Raw genomic sequence first — 27,209 nt, 5'->3', positions numbered from 1 at the left:
GTGTTTGGAAATTGCTCCCAAGGATGAACCAGACTTGTGGAGGTCTACAAGGCCTTGAAATATATCCACAGGTACACCTCCAATTGACTCAAATTATGTCAATTAGCCTATCAGAAGCTTCTAAAGCCATGGCATAATTTTCTGGAATTTTCCAAGCTGTTTAAAGGCACAGTCAACTGTATGTAAACTTCTGACACACTGGAATTATGTGATACAGTGAATTATAAGTGAAATTATCTGTCTGTACACAATTTTTGGAAAAATGACTTGTGTTATGCACACAGTAGATGTCCTAACCGACTTGCCAAAACAATAGTTTGTTAACAAGAAATTTGTGGAGTGGTTGAAAAATGAGTTTTAATGACTCCAACCTAAGTGTTTGTAAACTTCCAACTTTAACTTTTTAAAACAGCATCTAAATGTGGGATACTTAGTCAGTTGCACAAGTGAATGCATTCAACCGAAATGTGTCTTCCACATTTAACCAAGTCCCTCTGAATCAGATAATTCTTTTTATTTTACCATGTAAATTGACTGAGAACACATTCTCATTTACAGCAACAACTTGGAGAATAGTTACAGGGGAGAGGAGGGGGATGAATGAGCCAATTGGAAGATGGGGATGATTAGGTGACCATGATGGATTGAGGGACAGATTGGGAATTTAGCCGGGACACCAGTGTTAACACCCCTACTCTTACAATAAGTGTCATGGGATCTTTAGTGACCACAGAGATTCAGGACACCCATTTAATTAACATCCCATCCTAAATACAGCACCCTGTCCCAAATCACTGCCCTGGGGCATTGGGATATTTTTTTAGACCAGAGAAAAGAGTGCTTCCTACTGGCCCTCCAACACCACTTCCTGCATCATCTGGTCTCCTATCTAGGGACAGACCAGGGACAACCCTGCTTAGCTTCAGAGTAACGCCAGGAGTGGGATGCAGGGTGGTATGCTGCTGGCAACTAATGATGGGGCAATTACAGGTTTTATGATTTCATTAACGGCAAAGCTATTTTTCTATTTGTATATTTTTAGAACAGTGATAAGATATAATGGGGATTCATTTAGAACAGGAATCCCATGCTTGGGTTGTTCAACCCTCTATTTGAAAGGGTTTAATGGGAGTGTCAGATTCTGTGTTTCTACAGTTGATTTAGTTCTCCCTCTCCCCCCCTCCCCCCCCCCATAGGTCTACATCCTCCCCCAGGCAGCCATCTTTAAGATGGAGGGTCTGGAGGGGGCCGAGGCGGAGGCGGCGATGCTTAACAACATGCGTGTGTACGGCACCATTGTGCTCAGTTTCATGGCCACGGTGGTGTTTGTGGGGGTCAAGTACGTCAACAAGTTAGCCTTGCTCTTCCTGGCCTGCGTCATCCTGTCCATTCTGGCTGTGTATGCCGGAGTCATCAAGACGGCCATCGAGCCACCTGACTTCCCGTAAGGAACCCTACTGTTTAATTAGCCTGGTTCCAAGTCTGTTTGTGCTGTCTTGCCAACTCCTACGGTCATTGTCACATGAGAATGACCTTAGGAGTTGGATAGAAAGCACAGACAGGTCTGGGACGAGGCTACTCTTCAATATTGGGGCTGATCCAAACTTGAAGAATATAGGTAAATCATTTATCGATCTATTTTTGGCAGATATTTGGGGGATTTGGGGTTTGAGACTGTAAATGGCAGAAACATTCATGCCATGCTAGAAATGTACACATTAAAACACATGTTCACCCATTTTAAGATTATTTGAAGTACAGTATATTTAAAATCTAAATTATATTCACAGCACATAAGCAGATGGGTTAAATAGAACACATTCATCTTGTGTGACATTTTCAGTAGGGAGGACTCTTCTGTTCAATATGGGGACCGTTACCCACAGACTTGTGCTAGCTCTCAAAGCCAATGCCTAGGCTTCGGCTCAGGTGGCTAACTCAGTCTAAAGAGTTGGACGGGCTTCGAATCCCGGTTGGTCACACAGACACACTAACACATCTCCCCTGCTACGCAGAGTGTGTCTGCTGGGTAATCGCCCGCTGATCTCCAAAGGGTTCGACGTGTGCGCCAAAACATTGGAGAGTGGCAACGGCACGGTCACCACCAAGCTGTGGAGCGTCTTCTGCGACTCGCCCTTCCTCAACGCCACCTGCGACGAGTACTTTGTCAACAACAACGTGTCCTTCATCCAGGGCATCCCTGGCGTCATGAGCGGCATCCTCAAAGGTGAACAAACACAAGCTATTGGTCCTCCGTGGCTGAGTTGGTATAGCTTGCAACACCAGGATCGTGGGCTTGATTTCCGCTGTGGTCACCCATACGTAAAATGTTTGCAAGCATGACTGAAGGTCGTTTTGAATCAAATTGTTTGCTAAAATGCTAATGTTATGTTACTATATTATTATAATAGCTATTATTTTGTGGCTATCTACTTCTTCTTTCTAAACAGTTACACATACAGCACAATTATTCTGGTCCCCCTAGACTCAGGTCACTGTATCTACAGTACAAATAACATGTATTGCTCTGGTCCCCCTAGACTCAGGTCACTGTATCTACAGTACAAATAACATGTATTGCTCTGGTCCCCCTAGACTCAGGTCACTGTATCTACAGTACAAATAACATGCACTGCTCTGGTCCCCCTAGACTCAGGTCACTGTATCTACAGTACAAATAACATGTACTGCTCTGGTCCCCCTAGACTCAGGTCACTGTATCTACAGTACAAATAACATGTATTGCTCTGGTCCCCCTAGACTCAGGTCACTGTATCTACAGTACAAATAACATGTATTGCTCTGGTCCCCCTAGACTCAGGTCACTGTATCTACAGTACAAATAACATGTATTGCTCTGGTCCCCCTAGACTCAGGTCACTGTATCTACAGTACACATGCTTACACACACTTGTGGGAAACATACTACAATTTCTTTACTTGGAATTTCTGTCAGCCCTCTTGGATCTCTAAGATCTTGTTCTCCTGGAACTTAAGGTCAAGCGATTTTAAATTATATTGATGTATCTCATCTCTCTCTCTTCATCTCCCTTACCTTCCCTTCTCTCTCCCTTTCCTCCCTCTTTCCCTGTTTCCTTCTCCTTCCCCCCTCTCTTTTTTCCTCTCCCCCCACCCCCTCACACACAGAGAACCTATTTGGGAATTACCTGGAGAAGGGGGATCTGGTGGCTAAGAAGGGGATTGCGACCGTGGAGGGCCCTGATGACACTCTGACCAACTCCAACCGTTACGTCCTGGCCGACATCACCAGCTTCTTCACCCTGCTGGTCGGAATCTACTTCCCCTCCGTCACAGGTCAGCTGACAGGAAGCGGATGATGCAAAGAGGAAGAGACAGAGGGTTGACTCTCAAAAGTAATTTTCCTTTTATTCCTCGTATCCTCAAAGGGTGAATTCACCAAAGGTGAATCTCGAGGAGAGAGGACACAAGCAATCAAGGGAAAATATTTTTGAGGTTCAGCCTTGGTGTTGTTTTGTTTGTTTTGTTTTTCTATCTGGGGGTTTATGGGAGATTTACATCAATTCATTGAAAGATTGAAAGGATTAAAGTAAAAGATTCATCTGATGTCAGAATTTCTTCAACACAAAAAAAGCAGCTGTTTGTTATTAGAAGGATGATGTTGTTGTGTTGTTCAGTTGTAGTAATTTGACAAAATGAGAGTTCCTTCTACAGTGACCTCTCTACTTGTGTGTCACAGGGATCATGGCCGGATCAAACCGCTCAGGAGATCTACGCGACGCTCAGAAGTCCATCCCCATCGGCACTATCATGGCCATCACCACTACCTCAATAGTGTGTATCCTTGTTTTATTTTTTATTTAACCCTTATTTAACTACCCTTATACTGGTCCACTTCTGAAGTCAGTGGACTAGTGCACGCTACTTATAGCTGTGGATCACATGTTACCTGTCAATAGTAAAATACCTCTATTTTATATGAAAACTTTTGGTATTTTACTTTCCAACATAAATACGTACAAGTTAGGTTGAATTGAATTGAGCTAATGGCCTCAAGCTTGTTACTGTATGTTACGAATGATATCCATGTTGCTCTTCATCTTCATCTCAAGTGACATGTATAAAAATACATCAGACATAACCCAACAATAACCGCTCTGTCGAACCGTCATTACCTCACTGCAGCAGTGAGGTAATGTCTGTCTGTCTCTGTCTGTCTCTGTCTGTCTATTTTCCTTAATGTGACGTTTTTATAGACATGTCAGCTGTGATCCTGTTCGGTGCCTGTATCGAGGGAGTGGTCCTTAGAGACAAGTAAGTAATGGATAATAAGTTCACATTTCTGCTAAATTGTTTCAATATTTCTCAGTCAACCTTTTCCAGTGCTGAGGTACTTGGTGAGGGAGGCCATTTAACTGAAAACGTTTTTAAACATTTTGCAACGGAAAAGGAAAATGATCACGTTTAATTGCAGTATTAGACCAGGTCGTCCCTCCAATGTTTCAGTCAGTTTTCTTCAGTTTGGTTTCTAATGAGTAGGATCCTGGTAATTGGCTCTCCTAGCTTTCTCCATTTCTGATTGGCTGGATGTCATGTCCATCTCCCTCAGGTTTGGGGAGGGCGTCAATGGCAACCTGGTCATTGGCACCTTGGCCTGGCCGTCCCCGTGGGTTATTGTCATTGGCTCCTTCTTCTCCACCTGTGGGGCGGGGCTTCAGAGCTTGACGGGTGCTCCGCGTCTCATGCAGGCCATCTCCAGGGACGGTGTCGTGCCCATTCTACGGGTCAGTCTGTCATTGTCAACATTCTAGCATTTAACACTGATCTAGGACCATTAGTTATGATAATTCTGTCAACATTCTAGCATTTAACACTGATCTGGGACCATTAGTTATGATAACTCTGTCAACATTCTAGCATTTAACACTGATCTGGGACCATCAGTTATGATAACTCTGTCAACATTCTAGCATTTAGCACTGATCTGGGACCATTAGTTATGATAACTCTGTCAACATTCTAGCATTTAACACTGATCTGGGACCATCAGTTATGATAACTCTGTCAACATTCTAGCATTTAGCACTGATCTGGGACCATTAGTTATGATCTGGGACTATTAGTTATGATAAGTCTGTCAACATTCTAGCATTTAACAGTGATCTGGGACCATTAGTTATGTTGGTTTGTCAACACATCTCATATCAGTCTCAGGTGACATTGATCACTACCAAACTCCTCAGTAGTATCCACATTCAACCTGCCTTGAAATAATGGAGGAACTACTGTTAGTTCAATCTGTATTCCATGTAACATCTCTGTGTGGGATGTGTCCTCCCAGGTATCTCTATTCCATCTAACATCTCTGTGTGGGATGTGTCCTCCCAGGTATCTCTATTCCATCTAACATCTCTGTGGGATGTGTCCTCCCAGGTATCTCTATTCCATCTAACATCTCTGTGGGATGTGTCCTCCCAGGTGTTTGGCCATGGGAAAGCCAACGGGGAGCCCACCTGGGCCTTGCTACTGACAGCGGGTATCTGTGAGATTGGGATCCTCATTGCCTCTCTGGACGCAGTGGCCCCCATCCTCTCCATGTGAGTGTCTATGAGCCAGACCAGGAGTTGTTCCCCAACTCTGGGTCCTAGTTACAGAATATAACTATTTGGACAGTTAAAACTCTGGGTCCTAGTATTTACAGCCTATGATTAGGGCCCAGAGTTTTCCTGATGAAATCACATGACCAGGTACAACTATTGGCCCTATTCATGAGTGCTGGGGTGCACTCATCCTGTACTAATATGATTTGTCCTTATATGGACACCGTACATATGACATTAACTATCTGCAATAAATCTATCTGCAATATTAAAGCTGACCTAAAAATAGAGACATCTGACAACAGACAAATACTTCTCAGCACTTGATAAGGTGAAGTTAAAAATCTTAACACAATGCAATGATTTACTAGTATTTATATCTTAGAATTGTTTTCATTTGGTTATAAGCAACATATAAGCAAGTAATGTGTCCAAATAAAGACACAATTTATTTTTTATTTGTGAGGTACTTTGCTGTCTCTCTTTCACCTTTTGTAATGTCTGAAGGCGTTGTTTCCTTTGTGTAGGTTCTTTCTGATGTGCTACATGTTTGTGAACCTGGCCTGCGCCTTGCAAACCCTCCTGAGGACGCCGAACTGGAGGCCGCGTTTCAACTACTATCACTGGTGAGACTCACAACAACTAGTCAAATCAACGCATCCTGAGAGATGATGGAAAGGCCTTGAATGTGTCTGTGTGTGTTTTTATTCTGTTTAATGTACAGGAGATGTTGTATGTCCAGTATATTGTAGTTCTGTCTGCATGTGTCTGTCTCTAATATCTCCTCCTCTCTCTCTCTCTAATGTCTCCTCCTCTCTCTGTCTCTAATATCTCCTCCTCTCTCTCTGTCTCTAATATCTCCTCCTCTCTCTCTGTCTCTAATATCTCCTCCTCTCTCTCTGTCTCTAATATCTACTCCTCTCTCTCTCTAATATCTCCTCCTCTCTCTCTGTCTCTAATATCTACTCCTCTCTCTCTGTCTCTAATATCTACTCCTCTCTCTCTCTGTCTCTAATGTCTCCTCTCTCTCTCTCTCTCTCTCTAATGTCTCCTCCTCTCACTTTCTCTGTCTTTAATGTCTCCTCCTCTCTCTGTCTCTAATATCTCCTCCTCTCTCTCTGTCTCTTCTCTCTCTCTCAATTCAATTCAATTCAAGGGCTTTATTGGCATGGGGAAACATGTGTTAACATTGCCAAAGCAAGTGAGGTAGATAATATATAAAGTGAATATATAAAGTGAAATAAACAATAAAAATTAACAGTAAACATTACACATACAGAAGTTTCAAAACAATAAAGACATTACAAATGTCATATTATATATATACAGTGTTTTAACAATGTACAAATGGTAAAGGACACAAGATCAAATAAATAAGCATAAATATGGGTTGTATTTACAATGGTGTGTGTTCTTCACTGGTTGCCCTTTTCTCGTGGCAACAGGTCACAAATCTTGCTGCTGTGATGGCACACTGTGGAATTTCACCCAGTAGATATGGGAGTTTATCAAAATTGGATTTGTTTTCGAATTCTTTGTGGATCTGTGTAATCTGAGGGAAATATGTCTCTCTAATATGGTCATACATTGTGCAGCTCAGTTTCCACCTCATTTTGTGGGCAGTGAGCACATAGCCTGTCTTCTCTTGAGAGCCATGTCTGCCTACGGCGGCCTTTCTCAATAGCAAGGCTATGCTCACTGAGTCTGTACATAGTCAAAGCTTTCCTTAATTTTGGGTCAGTCACAGTGGTCAGGTATTCTGCCGCTGTGTACTCTCTGTGTAGGGCCAAATAGCATTCTAGTTTGCTCTCTCTCTGTGAGAGAAGAGGAGATATTGTGTCTCCTCCTCTCTCTGTCTCTAATGTCTCCTCCTTTCTCTCCGTCTCTAATATCTACTCCTCTCTCTGTCTCTAATATCTCCTCTTCTCTCTGTCTCTGTCTCCTCTCTCTCTATCTCTAATGTCTCCTCCTCTCTCTCTCTCTGTCTCTAATGTCTCCTCTCTCTCTCGGTGTCTCTAATGTCTCCTCCTCTCTCTGTCTCTAATGTCTCCTCCTTTCTCTCCGTCTCTAATATCTACTCCTCTCTCTGTCTCTAATATCTCCTCTTCTCTCTGTCTCTGTCTCCTCTCTCTCTATCTCTAATGTCTCCTCCTCTCTCTCTCTCTGTCTCTAATGTCTCCTCTCTCTCTCGGTGTCTCTAATGTCTCCTCCTCTCTCTGTCTCTAATGTCTCCTCCTTTCTCTCCGTCTCTAATATCTACTCCTCTCTCTGTCTCTAATATCTCCTCTTCTCTCTGTCTCTGTCTCCTCTCTCTCTATCTCTAATGTCTCCTCCTCTCTCTCTCTCTCTCTCTGTCTCTAATGTCTCCTCTCTCTCTCGGTGTCTCTAATGTCTCCTCCTCTCTCTGTCTCTAATGTCTCCTCCTCCTCTCTTTCTCTAATGTCTCCTCCTCTCTCTTTCTCTAATGTCTCCTCCTCCTCTCTGTGTCTCTAATGCCTCCTCCTCTCTTTCTCTAAAATCTCCTCCTCCTCTCTGTGTCTCTAATTACTCCTCCTCCTCTCTGTCTTTAATGTCTCCTCCTCTCTCTGTCTCTAATGTCTCCTCCTCTCTCCTTCTCTAATGTCTCCTCCTCTCTGTGTCTCTAATGTCTCCTCCTCTCTGTGTCTCTAATGCCTCCTCCTCTCTCTCTGTCTTTAATGTCTCCTCCTCTCTCTCTGTCTCTAATGTCTCCTCTCTCTGTCTCTAATGTCTCCTCCTCACTCTTTCTCTGTCTTTAATGTCTCCTCCTCTCTCTCTGTCTCTAGTGTCTCCTCCTCTCTCTCTGTCTCTAATGTCTACTCCTGTCTCTGTCTCTCTGCAGGGCCCTGTCCTTCCTGGGTATGAGTCTGTGTCTCTCACTCATGTTCATCTGTTCCTGGTTCTACGCCATCGTCGCCATGGTGATCGCTGGCAGTATCTACAAGTATATTGAGTTCCGCGGGTGAGTGAAGAGCTGCCTGTGTTCTATCAGCCACCATTCAGTCGGTCCCGTTACGGGGGAAATGTATGGTTTGAACAGTTTAGTTTTATGGCTTGTGCTGAGACAATGTCTTGGGTTCCAATAACATGGCTTGGTGGGAAAGCTTTGCTGAAAACAGAGTATAAATTCTGTCTGTGGGAAAATATGCATTAAAGTGTTTCAACGATGCGAGTCAACAATCCGGGCGGATGTTTTAAGTGATTTTAAATAGCCTACCTGGCAGTGAAAATAAGCTTGATATTTAGATGTGTTAGAAGCCTGTGTATTTGGCTGAATAACAATGTTATAACTTTGGCATTTGAATTTGTCATAGACATGTAATAACAGAGTTATAGATCATGATGTAAAAATAACTTACTATGTATGATTGAATGATATAACCTCATGTGTCTGTGTGGCAGGGCGGAGAAAGAGTGGGGTGATGGGATACGAGGCATTTCTCTCAGCGCCGCCCGATACGCTCTGATGAGACTGGAGGAGGGGCCTCCGCACACCAAGAACTGGAGGTGAGATTCACACACAAACAAATAAGCTACACAGGTACATTTGTGTATCAGCTACATAAGTAACATGAAAATAAACAACAAGTCTGTGCATGTTGAGCGTTCCGTTTCATTCAGCTCTAGTTTCAAGCTGCTTGCAGCAGTAACAGTAGATAATTGTTTTTCAGACGTACTTGTGATATCCTCAGTGCGCACTCTCTCTCTCTCTCTGTCTCTCTGTGTCTCTGTCTCTCTCTCACTCTCTCTCTCTCTCTGTCTCTCTGTGTCTCTGTCTCTCTCTCACTCTCTCTCTCTCTCTGTGTCTCTGTGTCTCTGTCTCTCTCTCTCTGTGTCTCTGTGTCTCTGTCTCTCTCTCACTCTCTCTCTCTCTCTCTCTGTCTCTCTGTGTCTCTGTCTCTCTCTCACTCTCTCTCTCTCTCTGTGTCTCTGTGTCTCTGTCTCTCTCTCACTCTCTCTCTCTCTCTGTCTCTCTGTGTCTCTGTCTCTCTCTCACTCTCTCTCTCTCTCTGTGTCTCTGTGTCTCTGTCTCTCTCTCTCTCTCTCTCTGTGTCGCTCTCTCTTTTTATTTAACTTATTTTCTGTCTTTCTCACCTCTACGATACCTTCTTTCTTTCTCTCTGTCACCTTGCTCTATCTCTCTCTGTTTTTCATCTCTGAGCTGCACTTTTTTTAAATTCTATTCAAAATGTTTTACTGGCATGACAGAAGTGTGTATATAAATATATTTGTACATTGCCAAAGCAACATGTTGAAACCCTTTCTCTTATTCCTTCCTTCCCTCTTTCCTTTCTTTGTGTCCCTCCTTCTCTCTCCCTCCAGGCCTCAGCTGCTGGTGTTGGTCAGTACAGACGTGGAGCAGAATGTGGAGCAGCCTCGTCTGCTCTCCCTGACCAACCAGCTGAAAGCAGGCAAAGGGCTGACCATCGTGGGCACCGCCTTGGCGGGCACCTATCTGGAGAACCACCCCCAGGCCCAGCGGGCAGAGCAGGTTAGATGCCAGGCAGATCCCATGGCATCCCACTGCAATAAGATTTGCAAATCTGGAGCTGGTTAACAATCCACTTAACAGTACAGAGACCAACAAGGAAAATACAACCTCTGTGTATGTGGCAGTTTAGTAGGTGTGTGAGATCATGGTGTGAACATAGTGAACAAACAGGTGATAACAGCACTTCTGTTACTCCTTTCTGCTGGTAGAATTGTTGCTGCTGCTCAAACTAGCCTCCGTTCTTTTCATATCTCCACACAGCTGTGTCCTTGAAAGGAAAAGAACGGGATGGATCAAAAACTGTGGACAGTCTGAGGCTCTTTTGTCTTTGGCCGTGTGACCAAGTTACTCAGAAACAAGAGAGGGAAAACAAAGGCTTCTTCTTACACGAGAGAAACAGACAGTGGAAATTGACAGGTTTAAGGCTTTTTTAAATTTTATTTTTATTTAACTAGGCAAGTCCGTTAAGAACAAATTCTTATTTTCAATGACGCCCTAGGAACAGTGGGTTAACTGCCTGTTCAGGGGCAGAACAACAGATTAGTACCTTGTCACCTCGGGGATTTGAACTTGCAACCTTCCGGTTACTAGTCCAACGCTCTAACCACTAGGCTACCCTGTAGCCCCCACAGTGCATGTGTATAACAGAGTTTGTCATTTTGCGCCCATACATATCACACAAACAGCACTAATCTTTGATCGCTGTTCCAGTGTCCACTCTACCACTTAGAATTAAGCCGTACCTACAGTCAATGTCCATTTCACCTTTATCTCAGCCTTCACCTGCTGGGCAAGTCGTTGTCATCAAGGCAGTTTTTTTCTAAAACTAATGGTGAATCGGTACATGTATTCGTATTGAACCGTTCGTTACAGGGACCACAGTGCACGGTTGGGTACGCACTGCGAACCGAACAATACATGAATCATATACAGTGCCTTGCGAAAGTATTCGGCCCCCTTGAACTTTGCGACCTTATGCCACATTTCAGGCTTCAAACATAAAGATATGAAACTGTATTTTTTTGTGAAGAATCAACAACAAGTGGGACACAATCATGAAGTGGAACGACATTTATTGGATATTTCAAACTTTTTTAACAAATCAAAAATGGAAAAATTGGGCGTGCAAAATTATTCAGCCCCCTTAAGTTAATACTTTGTAGCGCCACCTTTTGCTGCGATTACAGCTGTAAGTCGCTTGCGGTATGTCTCTATCAGTTTTGCACATCGAGAGACTGACATTTTTTCCCATTCCTCCTTGCAAAACAGCTCGAGCTCAGTGAGGTTGGATGGAGAGCATTTGTGAACAGCAGTTTTCAGTTCTTTCCACAGATTCTCGATTGGATTCAGGTCTGGACTTTGACTTGGCCATTCTAACACCTGGATATGTTTATTTTTGAACCATTCCATTGTAGATTTTGCTTTATGTTTTGGATCATTGTCTTGTTGGAAGACAAATCTCCGTCCCAGTCTCAGGTCTTTTGCAGACTCCATCAGGTTTTCTTCCAGAATGGTCCTGTATTTGGCTCCATCCATCTTCCCATCAATTTTAACCATCTTCCCTGTCCCTGCTGAAGAAAAGCAGGCCCAAACCATGATGCTGCCACCACCATGTTTGACAGTGGGGATGGTGTGTTCAGGCAGATGAGCTGTGTTGCTTTTACGCCAAACATAACGTTTTGCATTGTTGCCAAAAAGTTCAATTTTGGTTTCATCTGACCAGAGCACCTTCTTCCACATGTTTGGTGTGTCTCCCAGGTGGCTTGTGGCAAACTTTAAACAACACTTTTTATGGATATCTTTAAGAAATGGCTTTCTTCTTGCCACTCTTCCATAAAGGCCAGATTTGTGCAATATACGACTGATTGTTGTCCTATGGACAGAGTCTCCCACCTCCGCTGTAGATCTCTGCAGTTCATCCAGAGTGATCATGGGCCTCTTGGCTGCATCTCTGATCAGTCTTCTCCTTGTATGAGCTGAAAGTTTAGAGGGACGGCCAGGTCTTGGTAGATTTGCAGTGGTCTGATACTCCTTCCATTTCAATATTATCGCTTGCACAGTGCTCCTTGGGATGTTTAAAGCTTGGGAAATCTTTTTGTATCCAAATCCGGCTTTAAACTTCTTCACAACAGTATCTCGGACCTGCCTGGTGTGTTCCTTGTTCTTCATGATGCTCTCTGCGCTTTTAACGGACCTCTGAGACTATCACAGTGCAGGTGCATTTATACGGAGACTTGATTACACACAGGTGGATTGTATTTATCATCATTAGTCATTTAGGTCAACATTGGATCATTCAGAGATCCTCACTGAACCTCTGGAGAGAGTTTGCTGCACTGAAAGTAAAGGGGCTGAATAATTTTGCACGCCCAATTTTTCAGTTTTTGATTTGTTAAAAAAGTTTGAAATATCCAATAAATGTCGTTCCACTTCATGATTGTGTCCCACTTGTTGTTGATTCTTCACAAAAAAATACAGTTTTATATCTTTATGTTTGAAGCCTGAAATGTGGGAAAAGGTCGCAAAGTTCAAGGGGGCCGAATACTTTCGCAAGGCACTGTATTATAGCTAGGAGTGTATATATATTATAGCTAGGAGTATATATATATATATATATATATATTTAATTGAAAAAAATATATTATATATGTGGCTCCGCTCATTAGTTATTTCACTCCTAGCGAGAACAGATCTGAGAGACCGTCGTAGCAGCAATTAGTTTATGAAGGAATTAGCAGTTAGCTAAATGCTAAGGAGCAACACGGCAAGCATTGGCGAGCCAGAACTAGAAGACGCCCCAGGATCATTCAGGTCTGCCGTCTGGGAATATTTTTGGTTCCCCTGTAAACTATAACTGGGATTGCCAACGAGTGGTGGACATAACATCTACAACATGTTCATTGCTGATAGCCTGTTAGAGTGGCAATACGAGTAACATGACTACTCATCTGCGCCGACATCACCCCAGAAAGCCAATCGGTGGGACTAGGCGAACAAAATGAAACGGCAACCACTTCTCCCCACAGCCTTCAGGCAACCACTTCTCCCCACAGCCTTCAGGCAACCACTTCTCCCCACAGCCTTCAGGCAACCACTTCTCCCCACAGCCTTCAGGCAACCACTTCTCCCCACAGCCTTCAGGCAACCACTTCTCCCCACAGCCTTCAGAAAACAACTCCGGTAGGGATAAATAAATCAACGCAGCCATAGCAAAATTCCTAGCGGCAGATATGAGACCCTTCTCTGTGGTAGAGAATGCGGGGATCAGAAACATGTTTAAAGTGGTCGAGCTATTCACTATTCCTTCCCGCACACATTTTGCCCAGACATTAATACCTGCATTAAACAAAAAAAACGAAAGAACTACTTGAGAGCAAGTTGTCAGAAACGCGGTCTGTTGCTCCTAACAACAGACAGTTGGACGTCTAGAGCTACAGAGAGCTACCTTACTGTAAGGGCTCATTTCATTATGGCAGAGTGGGAGATTAAAAGCCATGTGTTTCAAACACGTCCCATTGAGAGTAATCAAACCAGTGTAAACTTGGAGGAGGAGCTAAGGGAAGTAGTTGCAGTGTGGAAGTTGGAGAGGGATGATGTAACGATTACTGTGACCACTGACAACTAGAAATATTGTAAATGCAGTTGCTCTAGCTGGATTGGGGCAACAGATAGGATGCTTTGCTCACGTTATTCATCTAGCATCTCAAAAAGCAATGTCAGTGAATCCATTATCTCGCCTCCTAGCAAAGATGAGGAAGGTGGTATCTTTCTTTCATAAAAGCACAACTGCTGAACATGTTTTCAAGACACAACAGGAGATGTTGGAGCTGCCAAACCACAAACTAATCCAAGATGTCCCTACTAGATGGAATTCAAGCCATGACATGGTTGAGAGATACCTTGAGCAGAAAGTTGCGATGTGTCCTACACTGACTGATCAAGCTGTGAGGAAGAATTTCAAAGATATTGTGACTTTGTCTGAAAATGACATGAGACTAGCAGAGGAAGTTATCAAAGTGTGAAACCTCTCAAAACAGTCACAACACTGAGATGCACTGAGAGCATTCCATCAGTTTCCATGGTCCTGCCTATGAAAACAATGGTCCTGAAATCAATGGTGGCATCTGATGAAGATGAACCCGCAGTAAGGGATGTAAAGACTGCTATCAGAGTTCATCTGGAGCCTAGATATGCTGACCCTGGTGTCCAAGACTTCTGACACAAGAGCACCTCTTTGGACCCCCGGTTCAAGTCCCTGCTACACCTGGATGCTGCTGCTCGTCTGAGAGTCACAATGACCTCACAGCAGAGATTGTGACCAGTATACAACAGGTATTGTATTTATTTTGTTAAATGTGACATTTATTATTTTATTAATTAGTGATTTAACAATTAATTATGACGTAATAATTGTAATTATCATAATAGTGTCGGATATATATTTTCAACAACAAATTATATTTTTAAAGCCACCTCAGAGATAGTCATTTTTATCTAATTTAATTCTGCAGGGTCAAGCCACAGACGACAGGGGTTCTCGGCAGACGACAGGGGTTCTCGGCAGACGACAGGGGTTCTCGGCAGACGACAGGGGTTCTCGTCCAGAGTTGTTCACCACCCAGGAGCAGGGAACCAAGTCAAAGGTCAAGGTCATAGAGGAGGAGGTAACCCTCAAACAGGGAAGTGGACTGTATTCCCCTGGATGCTGATCCATTTACATGGTGCCATGTTAGCAAGGTGCTACCTGGCTGTGCCTGGGACCTCTGTCCCTAGCGAGGGTGTATTCTCCACAGCTACCTGGCTGTGCCTGGGACCTCTGTCCCTAGCGAGAGGGTATTCTCCACAGCGGCTGGCATTGTCACAGCTACCTGGCTGTGTCTGGGACCTCTGTCCCTAGCGAGAGTGTATTCTCCACAGCTACCTGGCTGTGCCTGGGACCTCTGTCCCTAGCGAGAGGGTATTCTCCACAGCGGCTGGCATTGTCACAGCTACCTGGCTGTGTCTGGGACCTCTTACCCTAGCGAGAGGGTTTTCTCCACAGCTACCTGGCTGTGTCTGGGACCTCTGTCCCTAGCGAGAGGGTATTCTCCACAGCTACCTGGCTATGTCTGGGACCTCTGTCCCTAGCGAGAGGGTATTCTCCACAGCGGCTGGCATTGTCACAGCTACCTGGCTGTGTCTGGGACCTCTGTCCCTAGCGAGAGGGTATTCTCCACAGCGGCTGGCATTGTCACAGCTACCTGGCTGTGTCTGGGACCTCTGTCCCTAGCGAGAGGGTATTCTCCACAGCGGCTGGCATTGTCACAGCTACCTGGCTGTGTCTGGGACCTCTGTCTCTAGCGAGAGGGTATTCTCCACAGCGGCTGGCATTGTCACAGCTACCTGGCTGTGTCTGGGACCTCTGTCCCTAGCGAGAGGGTATTCTCCACAGCTACCTGGCTGTGCCTGGGACCTCTGTCCCTAGCGAGAGGGTATTCTCCACAGCGGCTGGCATTGTCACAGCTACCTGGCTGTGTCTGGGACCTCTTACCCTAGCGAGAGGGTTTTCTCCACAGCGGCTGGCATTGTCACAGCTACCTGGCTGTGTCTGGGACCTCTTACCCTAGCGAGAGGGTTTTCTCCACAGCTACCTGGCTATGTCTGGGACCTCTGTCCCTAGCGAGAGGGTATTCTCCACAGCGGCTGGCATTGTCACAGCTACCTGGCTGTGTCTGGGACCTCTGTCCCTAGCGAGAGGGTATTCTCCACAGCGGCTGGCATTGTCACAGCTACCTGGCTGTGTCTGGGACCTCTTACCCTAGCGAGAGGGTTTTCTCCACAGCGGCTGGCATTGTCACAGCAAGCCGATCTGTGCTCACTGCAGATCATGTGGATAGACTAATCTTCTTAAAGAAAAACTTGAAAATCTGATAAAAATGTTTTTATTTGTCATTTTTGTTTAAGGCACTGCTATGTGACTTAATGTTGATATATGATGCTGGACTATGCACTCTTGTTGAAGCTCTGTTTTCAATTACTATTTTATTTCATGTTATAAAGGCAGGCACTGCTGTTTTTTGTTCCTGGGAATTAAAGCAACCCGCATTTACTATTATAATAAATGGAAAAATCTAAATACAAAATTACATATTTCTCAGGTATTAATCTTGTCGACGCATCGAAACCGTACCGTATCGTACCGAACCGTGAGTTTTGTGAACCATTTCACCCATACTAAAAACCTATTTTTGCTTTGTCATTATGTGTAGATTGAGGAGGGAAAAAAACGATTTAATACATTTTAGAATAAGTCTGTAACGTAACAAAATGTGGAAAAAGTCAAGAGGTCTGAATACTTTCCGAATGCACTGTAAAGGGTTTAAGTTGAGTCAATATGTATTCAACACCTTTGTTATGGCAAGCCTAAAAAAATTCAGGAGTAAAAATATGCTTAACAATTCTCATAATAAGTTGCATGTGCAACTCTGTGTGCAATAATAGTGTTTAACATGATTTTTGAATGACTCAAAAATCATCTCTGTACCCCACACATACAATTATCTATAAGGTCCCTCAGTCGAGCAGTGAATTTCAAACACAGATTCAACCATAAAGACCAGGAAGGTTTTTCAATGTCTCGCAAAGAAGGGCACTTATTCGTACATGGGTACAAAAGAAGAAATCCGACATTGAATATCCCTTTGAGCATGATGAAGTTAATAATTACACCGTATCAATACACCCAGTCACTACATAGATAGAAGCGTCTTTCCTAACTCAGTTGCCCGAGAGCAAGGAAACCACTCAGGGATTTCACCATGAGACCAATGGTGACTTTAAAACAGAAACCGAGTTTATAGGAGAAAACTGAGGATGGATCAACAACATTGTAGTTACTCCAAAATACTATCCTAATTGACAGCGTGAAAAGAAGGAAGGAAGCCTGTACAGAATACAAATATTCCAATATGGCAAAAAGTTTTTTAAAAATTGGTCAAGAAATTCACTTTATGTCCTGAATACAAAGCGTTATGTTTGGGGAAAATCCAATACAACACATTTTTATTTATTTATTTATCCGTTATTTTACCAGGTAAGTTGACTGAGAACACGTTCTCATTTGCAGCAACGACCTGGGGAATAGTTACAGGGGAGAGGAGGGGGATGAATGAGCCAACATCACTGAGTACCACTCTTCATATTTTCAAGCATGGTGGTGGCATCATGTTATGGGTATGCTTGTCATAGGCAAGGACTAGGGAGTTTTTTAGGATAAAAAGCAACGAAGTAGAGTTAAGCACAGGTTAAAATCCTAGAGGAAAACCTGGTTCAGTCTGCTTTCCAATTGACACTGGGAGACCTATTCACCTTCCAGCAGGACAATAACCTAAAACACAAGGCAAATGAGGTAGATGAGGTAGTCATTCACAAGGCAAACTCTTTACCAAGACGACATTGAATGTTCCTGAGTGGCCTAGCTACAGTTTTGACTTAAACCGATTTGAAAATCTAAGGCAAGACTTGAAAATGGCTGTCTAGCAATGATCAACAACCAACTTGACTGAGCTTGAAGAATTAAAAAAACTAACAATGAGAAAATATTGTACAGTCCAGGTGTTCAAAGCTCTTAGAGACGTAGCCAGAAAGACTCACAGCTCTAAACATGGTTCTAACATGGATTGGATATTTCTGTATTTCATTTTCAATAAATTGGCAAATATTTCTGAAATCATGTTATCACTTTGTCATTATGAGGTATTGTGTGTAGATGGATGAGAGAAAAAAATATTTAATGCATTTTTAATTCAGCACAAATAAATGTGGAATAAGTCAAGGGGTATGAATACTTTCTGAATACACTAATATACTCTAACATTGCTCGTTCTGATATTTCTTCATTTCTTTCTTTAGATTTTGGGGATTTGTGTGTATTGTATTGTATTGGTATTACTGCACTGTTGGAGCTAGAAACATTAAAGCATTTTGCTACACCTGCGATAACATCTGCTAAATATGTGTATGTGATCAATAACATCTGCTAAATATGTGTATGTGATCAATAACATCTGCTAAATATGTGTATGTGACCAATAACATCTGCTAAATATGTGTGTGTGACCAATAACATCTGCTAAATATGTGTATGTGACCAATAACATCTGATAAATATGTGTATGTGACCAATAACATCTGCTAAATATGTGTGTGTGACCAATAACATCTGCTAAATATGTGTGTGTGACCAATACAATTTGATTGAGATGTCATGCAGGGCTCTGTGGCTTAGTTGGTTCCAGAAACCTTACTCCCTCTTCCTCCTTACCCCTCCCACTCGCTCTCTTCCTCCATTCTTTCTCTCTCTCACCCCCATCTCCCTCTCCGCTCCCTCCCTCTACCCACCCCCATTCCCTGCTCCAGTCTCTGCGTAAGCTGATGGAGACAGAGAAGGTGAAAGGCTTCTGCCAGGTCACCATCTCGTCCAACATGCGCGACGCCACCTCCCACCTGCTCCAGGCTAGCGGGCTGGGCGGCCTCATGCACAACACGGTGCTGGTCAGCTGGCCGCGCAACTGGAAGCAGGCCGATGACCTACAGACCTGGAGAGATTTCATTGGTGGGTCACAGAGGGGGTCAACAATGAATGGCCAATTGAAATGGGGGGGGGGGGGGTAAAGGAAGTAAAGGGATGTGAAAAACAAAAACACTCATTAGGTTATTACTGTCTAATTACCATTTTACATTTCTAAGTAAATTCTGAGTAATTTCGGTAATCAGATCTGTCTGTTGGATTGAAAAAATCTGGATCTTTGGGGGAGGTTATAGATAAATCATACAGGATGAAGTAGATTTTCCATAAAGGTTTTTGAGTGATGATCAGACTCATATTAGCTGAACCCCTCCCCCCCCTCGCCCCTACCCCACCTCCGTCCTGTAGAGCTGGTTAGGGAGACCACTGCCGCCCACCTGGCCCTGCTGGTGCCCAAGAACATCGCTGCCTTCCCTTCCAATGGAGAGCGCTTCTCCGAGGGCCACATCGACGTGTGGTGGATCGTCCACGATGGAGGCATGCTGATGCTGCTTCCCTTCCTTCTGCGGCAGCACAAGGTAGGCTGCCCACCTCACGCCCTCCCTGAGACATGGGTCACATTGCTTTGGCCATGTTTTACCTTCCTAATATTGAGTTGAACCCCCCCCCTTTTTTCCTCAGAGCAGCCTTAATTCGTCGGGGCATGGACTCTACGAGGTGTCGAAAGCTTCCACATGGATGCTGGCCCATGTTGACTCCAAAGCTTCCCACAGTTGTGTTAAGTTGGCTGGATGTCCTTTGGGTGGTGGACCATTCTTGATTCACAAGGGAAACTGTTGAGCATGAAAAACCCAGCAGTTTTTGACACAAACCGGTGCACCTACTACCGTACCCCGTTCAAAGGCACTTAAATATTTAGTCTTTCCCATTCACTCTCTGAATGGCAAATACACAGTCCATGTCTCAATTGTATCATGGCTTAAAAATCCTTCTTTAACCTGTCTCCTCCCCTTCATCGACACTGATTGAAGTGGATTTAACAGGTGACATCAATAAGGGATCGTAGCTTTCACCTGGTCAGTCTGTCATTGAAAGAGCAGGTATTCTTAATGGGTTCTATGCTCAAGTGTATAACTAATCATGCACTCAGTTATATAGTAAAGTGCAATGTACAGGTAAAAAACAATGGGCATCCTTCCCTTATACTTCTTGGAGATGATTCTGTTCTACCAGTTAACATTTGTTGCAAAACCAGATTCATTAAATTGGCAGTCATCGCAGCCAATAAACGCACAGCTATTATATGGAAGAGTGACATTCCGCCAAGCAAGCAGATGTGGCTAAAATAACTATCTTCCTATATTCCATCTGAAAAAATACAATTGATGTAATAAACCCTTCGAATTTCCTGATGTCTGGGGGGACTTTCAGCAGTTTCTAGAGACGTCACCTTAGCTGCCTCATAACTACTTTCATCATTAATCTATTTGTTTTTGTGTTGAATCATTTATTTTCTAGCATGGAATGTTAGAAAATATGGAATGTAGCAGGTCATTCTGTTTCTTTTTTTTTGTTGATAATAAGTGAAGCTAATACCGGTAGAGGGGAGGGAGGGGGGTGTTCCTGTGTTGGGGAGGGAAGGGTTTGGCACAATGTGCCCCCATGTAGCATGGTGTTTTGTGTAGGTGGAAGGAATACCGGTAGAGGGAAGGGTTTTGCAAGATGTGCCCCCATGTAGCATGGTGTTTTGTGTAGGTGGAAGGAATAACGGTAGAGGGGAGGGAGGGGGGTGTTCCTGTGTTGGGGAAGGAAGGGTTTTGCACAAGGTGCCCCCATGTAGCATGGTGTTTTGTGTAGGTGGAAGGAATAACGGTAGAGGGGAGGGAGGGGGGTGTTCCTGTGTTGGGGAGGGAAGGGTTTGGCACAATGTGCCCCCATGTAGCATGGTGTTTTGTGTAGGTGGAAGGAATACCGGTAGAGGGGAGGGGGGGGGGTGTTCCTGTGTTGGGGAGGGAAGGGTTTTGCACAATGTGCCCCCATGTAGCATGGTGTTTTGTGTAGGTGGAAGGAATAACGGTAGAGGGGAGGGAGGGGGGTGTTCCTGTGTTGGGGAGGGAAGGGTTTGGCACAATGTGCCCCCATGTAGCATGGTGTTTTGTGTAGGTGGAAGGAATAACGGTAGAGGGGAGGGAGGGGGGTGTTCCTGTGTTGGGGAGGGAAGGGTTTTGCACAATGTGCCCCCATGTAGCATGGTGTTTTGTGTAGGTGGAAGGAATAACGGTAGAGGGGAGGGAGGGGGGTGTTCCTGTGTTGGGGAGGGAAGGGTTTGGCACAATGTGCCCCCATGTAGCATGGTGTTTTGTGTAGGTGGAAGGAATAACGGTAGAGGGGAGGGAGGGGGGTGTTCCTGTGTTGGGGAGGGAAGGGTTTTGCACAATGTGCCCCCATGTAGCATGGTGTTTTGTGTAGGTGGAAGGAATAACGGTAGAGGGGAGGGAGGGGGGTGTTCCTGTGTTGGGGAGGGAAGGGTTTGGCACAATGTGCCCCCATGTAGCATGGTGTTTTGTGTAGGTGGAAGGAATAACGGTAGAGGGGAGGGAGGGGGGTGTTCCTGTGTTGGGGAGGGAAGGGTTTGGCACAATGTGCCCCCATGTAGCATGGTGTTTTGTGTAGGTGGAAGGAATAACGGTAGAGGGGAGGGAGGGGGGTGTTCCTGTGTTGGGGAGGGAAGGGTTTGGCACAATGTGCCCCCATGTAGCATGGTGTTTTGTGTAGGTGGAAGGAATAACGGTAGAGGGGAGGGAGGGGGGTGTTCCTGTGTTGGGGAAGGAAGGGTTTTGCACAAGGTGCCCCCATGTAGCATGGTGTTTTGTGTAGGTGGAAGGAATAACGGGGTATTGTCTGTGTCATATTTTGATGATTGTTAATTTTTTTTTTTTTTAAATGGCAATAAATATATTGTACAAAAAAAAAAATGAACGATGGTGCAGAGCATTCGTCAGCGCATTAACTAATCAACATGGTTATCAGTGGAGGCTGGTGAGAGAAGCTATAGGAGGACAGGCTCCCTGTAATGGCTGGAATGGAATAAATGCAACAGTATCAAACAAATGGAAACCACGTTTGACTCCGTTCCAATTATCCAATTCCATCCATTACAATGAGCCCGTCATCCTATAGCTCCTCCCACCAGCCTCCACTGATACACATGCAATGGCAGTTTCTACTGTGTTCCAAATAATGAAGGTTCTAACCAGATTACCGTAAAACAGGTTATAGATGAGCAGGTTACAATCCTCTTTCCTGCCGACAGGTGTGGAGGAAGTGTAAGATGCGCATCTTCACCGTGGCCCAGATGGACGACAACAGCATCCAGATGAAGAAAGACCTGACCACCTTCCTGTATCACCTGCGTATCGATGCCGAGGTTGAAGTGGTGGAAATGGTAAGTCTGTCTACGGCTGCTTCAGGTGGGAGGAAGTTCAGTGTGTAATAACAGAGATACAGTACCTAAAGGGGCATGTTCCTACAGCTGAAGCCTACTCAGACATTGAACATAGGTCCCCTGAGTTGGTTTAATCCATCATACTGTTTCTCATAGCTACAAATCTGTTTAAATATACAGTACAAATATTTGTTTTTATTTTATTTATGCCGTTTCTAGCTACAATAGTCATTTACAAAATTAACAATGTCGACACTGTTTTTCAGATGAATTTGATGTTATTTTAATGGACAAAAAATGCTGCTGTCCAACACGTAGACCTTCTAAACCTCCATGTAAAAACAAGTTGTACATACTACCTAACCTCTTTGGTCTCTGCCCATCCTCGATATTGCTCTAACCCAGGCCTCTCCTCTCTCAGCACGACAGTGACATCTCGGCCTACACCTATGAGAAGACCCTGGTGATGGAACAGCGATCGCAGATCCTCAAGCAGATCAACCTGACCAAGACCGAGCGAGAGAGAGAGGTACCGCTTCAGAAATATAATTACTAGAATGGAAAATGGCCATAATTCTATTTCTATGGTTTTACATTCACCACACCGCTACTCCATGTTACTCCACAACACCGAGTGGCGCAGTGGTCTAAGGCACTGCATCTCAGTGCTAGGGGCATCACTACAGACACCCTGGTTCGATTCCAGGCAATATCACAACCGGCCATGATTGGGAGTCCCATAGGGCGAAGCACAATTGACCCAGCATCGCCTAGGTTTGGCCGGTGTAGACCGTCATTGTAAATAATACTTTGTTCTTAACTGACTTGCCTAGATAAATAAAGGTAGAATTATTTTTAAAATTTTATTAAAACACAATGCCATTGAACCATGTCTGAATTAGTCTCAGAATCCCAGACCCTAGGCAACAGCAGTGACTAAGGTTTTGGATTAATGACAAACTCTCTTTGTAACTTAGAAAAGGGTGAGACTTGTTTTCCCTCCAACAAATCACGAGGCGAGCGTACCAGAACGTGGCGATTCAAAACCAACATTTTCAGGCAAAACCTGCAGGGGTTTTAGTGAAGGTAGTTGAAGCAAACTAGCCACATGCGAACTGCACTCATTAAAGATAACCTCTGATCTCTGATCTCCATCTTACTTGCTGCTATTTTGTGTCCTGGGGAAGTGGGCAACAAGCGGACAAGGCAGTGACATAGTTCCACTATGCCAAACTAACTATTACTTTAATTACAATTAAGACAAAAGAACAAAGGGAAGACAGTATTGATTCACCCAAAAGGGATTGAATTGTCTACATTGACAGACAATGTTCTGAAGACGTCAACGTCTCCGTGGAGACGACGCAAAACAACTTATCATATTGTGATGATATTAGCACTCCTATGCCTGGTTCATACAAAACCGAACTGTGCTGTCTCTGTTTTTTATTTCCTCATTGTCCTCTCCACCATGGTTCCAGCAACTACGATGGATGCGTAAGCAGGCCATGTCAAAACAGCTTGGCTCAGTTTGTATCCGTGTTGTGAAAAGGATACTAGCGTCTTCATTCAGCCATTTGTCTTCCTTTCACAGATCCAGAGCATCACAGACTCATCCCGCGGATCCATCCGACGTAAGAATCCGGCGGTTGTGACCACCCAGCTGAGTGTGACCGAAGAACAGCCTGGGGTGAGCAGCAAGGTGGAGAAACCAGAGGAAGAGGTTGGTACTGATACTGTCCGGTCACTCTAACCAGGGTATACTGTATAATTAAGAATTCCTGCTAACAGGCCAGTGCCTGCGTATTTGTTTTTCTAATTTCCTTACTTTTTTATGCTGTGAGGAAAATTGCAGTCAGGCATGGTCTAGGAATGGTTAAGGGGCTGGGGTTGTGAACCGCTGGTGTTGACATTGAGGTCAGTAACCCTGAAGTAGTGGATATTTAAACTTCCAACTCACCATACCAGTGTTTTTGTAAGGTTGTTTATTTTGCGGTGAGGCATGGTCAGGGAATGGTTAAAGGTCTGGCGTTGTGAACTGATGGTGTTGACCTGGGAGGTCAACCACTTACAAGAAGTAATTTACCAGACTTATTGTGAAGTGTCTGGATAAGTCTGAGGACCAAGACTCACACAGGCTCTCGACTAGTCAAAGTATTTCATGGGATACCAGGAAATGCATCGTAGGCCTTTGTTGTTCGTATGTGTAACAGTTAGTGAAAAAGTCAGGAAAGGTATTGCCTGCCTTTGAATTTCTGGCCATGGATCACAAGTCGTAATAAGGTGAGTAGGCTACAGATGTGTTGGTTCAATCATTCTTTTTCAGACTTACTTTTTAATCAGCCCAACTGTATGACTGACCTCCAAATGCAAGGCCTTCTCGATAACGGCTCTCTCTCTCTCCCTCCTCTGACCCTCACACTCACTCTGTGGTTCCAACTCGTCTCATCTCACCTCGTCTCTCCCCCCTCTGTCTCGTGGTCTCAGTCTGCCTCTGTCGCTGTGTCCCCTCCCACTCAGGTCCAGCTCATCCACGACAGCACCAGCCCGACCAGTCCGGCTACCCCTCTGACTCCAGCCTCCGAGGGGGGGGCCCAGACCCCAGGGTCTGCACAGGTCCAGATGACCTGGACAGAAAAGGCCGACGGCGAGCCGGCCAAGCCGCCTGGCGCCTCCACGCCACAGGGCATCAAAGACATTTTCAACATGAAGCCGTGAGTGTGGTTTGGCAAAACCGGTGTACTCCCATGTTGGAACTGAAAGTTCCTGAAGAGTAACTTTCTGATTGGCGTTCTTCACATCTTGGGACTTTCAGTTTCAAAATTAAATTCAACACCTTGAAAGGATAGTTCACCCAAAACAACTTTACGTGTGCATGTCAACAGTAAAGTTTTCATGATAGAGCACTGTCAGTACAGAGAAAAATCTGTTGGTTTAGGATTCTATCCTTTAACCTTGTGTTTCTCTCCATGCCATGCTGCAGTGAGTGGGAAAACCTGTAAGTATTTCCAGAGCTCAAACTTTTCTGGAGCTTACATAAAACTGAGGTCTGGTACACATATATACACATATATACACATACATACACATATATACACATATACATATATATATATACACACATTTCCTCTAGAATTCCATGGATCAAGTCAGCATAGCACAAGTTGATTATGTCTTGAGAATGAAAAAGTTAATGCAGAAGTGACAGATTGAATGAGTGAAAGAGTGACCATTTGTTTCAGCTGTTTGTGAATTAGTAGCCTGAAGAGGTTGCTGTTCCACATTTTGTTTTGCTGAATACCTCAAAATAATACTGCATTATGACCAAATGAAGCTTTGGTTTGGAGCTTAGTAGAGACCATCTTGTTTTTTCCCCACCAGAAATCAGTCCAATGTGAGGCGCATGCACACGGCACTGAGGCTGAATGGTGTCATCGTGAAGAAATCCTCAGAGGCCAAGCTGGTGCTCCTCAATATGCCTGGGCCGCCCAATAACCGGTCTGGAGACGAGAACTGTATCCTTCTTTCTCTCTCTGTGTCTCTCTCTCTTTCTCTGTGTCTCTCTCTCTCTCTCCCTCTCCCTCTCTCTGCCTCTCCCTCTCTCTACCTCTCTCTCTCTCTCTCCCTCTCTCCCACCCTCCCTCCCACCATCCCTCTCTCTCTCTCTCTCTCTCTCTCCCTCCCACCATCCCTCTCTCTCCCTCCCACCATCCCTCTCTCTCCCTCTCTCCCTCCCACCATCCCCCTCTCTCTCTCTCCCTCCCTCCCACCATCCCTCTCTCTCTCTCTCTCTCCCTCCCTCCCACCATCCCTCTCTCTCTCTCTCTCCCTCCCTCCCACCATCCCTCTCTCTCTCTCTCCCTCCCTCCCTCCCACCATCCCTCTCTCTCTTTCTCCCTCCCTCCCACCATCCCTCTCTCTCTCTCCCTCCCTCCCTCCCTGTTACGTAAAGTTAACACTCCCATGGCAGGTTTACAGAATGGAGTACGTGTTACGTCAGTGGTTCACAACATTTTTTGGTATCTGTACCACCAACTGAATTTTGCTCTGCCGGGAGTACCCCTGAAATACCCCTCATGCATTTTACCAGTCTTCTCAAGTACCCCTGTGGATAGGCCAAGTACCCCTGTGGATAGGCCAAATACCCCCGGTTGGGAACGACTGTGTTACATCATTCTATGTGCCCATAGAAGCTGTGTCACATGCCATTACAGGTAAGTATCTGTCTACTAGTAAACAATAGCATGGGGCTATAGAGGTACACCCGTTAGTTGTTTTCCTTAACTTTCTCTCTCAGACATGGAGTTCCTGGAGGTCCTGACTGAGGGTCTCAACAGGGTCCTCCTGGTTCGTGGTGGCGGTCGCGAGGTCATCACCATCTACTCTTGAGAGAGCAGACCTTTCTCCCCTACGAACCCCTTCATCTCCCGAACCCCACATCTAGAAAAAATACCCCACTTCCATTTGTGTTTGTAAGACACTCCCCTCACACCCAAGCAATAGACCAGCTCGCTCTAAATGATATTCTGTTTGCCTAACACACACACACGGTTTAAATAAGTTCACCCCATACACCACCCCACCCCTATGAGCACAAGAAGTTAAAAGATTTATATTGGGTTAAATAAAATCTGAAAATATGTATTTTAGCTTGAAAACACGCTGAAAATACATATATTTTGGGTTGAAAAGATGCTGAAAATACCTATTTGGGGTTGAAAAAAATGTTTTTAAAAATATATTTTTTAGCATCTTGTGCTCACTGGATACAGAGCTACACCTCACTCTTCCAGCCCTTTTCTGGCCCTATATGATGTCAGAGGTAGCTGCTTTTAGCCTCATATCAAATATAACAGATGCTCAGAGACTTGGCCTCCCCCTCTCCGTGGCCCAAATAACTTATAAAGGAAAGGTTCAGGCCACTTCCAAATCAGCCAGAAAGATTATCAGTCAATACTCTGAAATGAAATAGTGTAAAATAGCGCCCTATCACTGCCCAGCTCCACCCGCTTTTGTGTTATTCACATCTGCCTTTTGATCAATTCACTAGTTTAAAAACAATTATAAATGATGTAACCTTTATTTAACTAGGTAAGTCAGTTCAGAACAAATTCTTATTTACAATGACGGCCAAACCCAAACCTGGACGACGCTGGGCCAATTGTGCGC

The 27,209-nt window shown here is 44.5% G+C and overlaps 1 protein-coding gene across 2 annotated transcripts in view; it reads left to right on the top strand.

Moving 5' to 3' along the window:
• slc12a5a (solute carrier family 12 member 5a) overlaps positions 1–27,209 on the top strand; it is a 176,562-nt gene extending 149,353 nt beyond the window's left edge. The window contains exons 7-26 of one of the 2 annotated variants that reach the window (XM_031825697.1): positions 1,197–1,444; positions 2,016–2,227; positions 3,148–3,315; positions 3,719–3,817; positions 4,236–4,293; positions 4,589–4,763; positions 5,458–5,576; positions 6,107–6,205; positions 8,440–8,559; positions 9,000–9,104; positions 9,921–10,089; positions 18,487–18,682; positions 19,004–19,173; positions 21,909–22,040; positions 22,462–22,569; positions 23,635–23,763; positions 24,561–24,754; positions 25,024–25,038; positions 25,422–25,555; positions 26,338–27,209. In XM_031825697.1, the coding sequence (XP_031681557.1) occupies positions 1,197–1,444; positions 2,016–2,227; positions 3,148–3,315; positions 3,719–3,817; positions 4,236–4,293; positions 4,589–4,763; positions 5,458–5,576; positions 6,107–6,205; positions 8,440–8,559; positions 9,000–9,104; positions 9,921–10,089; positions 18,487–18,682; positions 19,004–19,173; positions 21,909–22,040; positions 22,462–22,569; positions 23,635–23,763; positions 24,561–24,754; positions 25,024–25,038; positions 25,422–25,555; positions 26,338–26,429 (2,742 nt within the window). In that variant the 3' untranslated portion in view covers positions 26,430–27,209. Of the gene's footprint in view, positions 1–1,196; positions 1,445–2,015; positions 2,228–3,147; positions 3,316–3,718; positions 3,818–4,235; positions 4,294–4,588; positions 4,764–5,457; positions 5,577–6,106; positions 6,206–8,439; positions 8,560–8,999; positions 9,105–9,920; positions 10,090–18,486; positions 18,683–19,003; positions 19,174–21,908; positions 22,041–22,461; positions 22,570–23,634; positions 23,764–24,527; positions 24,755–25,023; positions 25,039–25,421; positions 25,556–26,337 lie in introns of both variants that reach the window. The other variant, XM_031825696.1, reaches the window with a different exon arrangement.

Source organism: Oncorhynchus kisutch, linkage group LG5 (genome assembly GCF_002021735.2).
Source record: "Oncorhynchus kisutch isolate 150728-3 linkage group LG5, Okis_V2, whole genome shotgun sequence".
NCBI classification, from domain to species: Eukaryota; Metazoa; Chordata; class Actinopteri; order Salmoniformes; family Salmonidae; genus Oncorhynchus; species Oncorhynchus kisutch.
The sequence above is the reverse complement of the archived record's forward strand: the minus strand, read 5'-3'. Positions and strand labels throughout refer to the sequence as shown.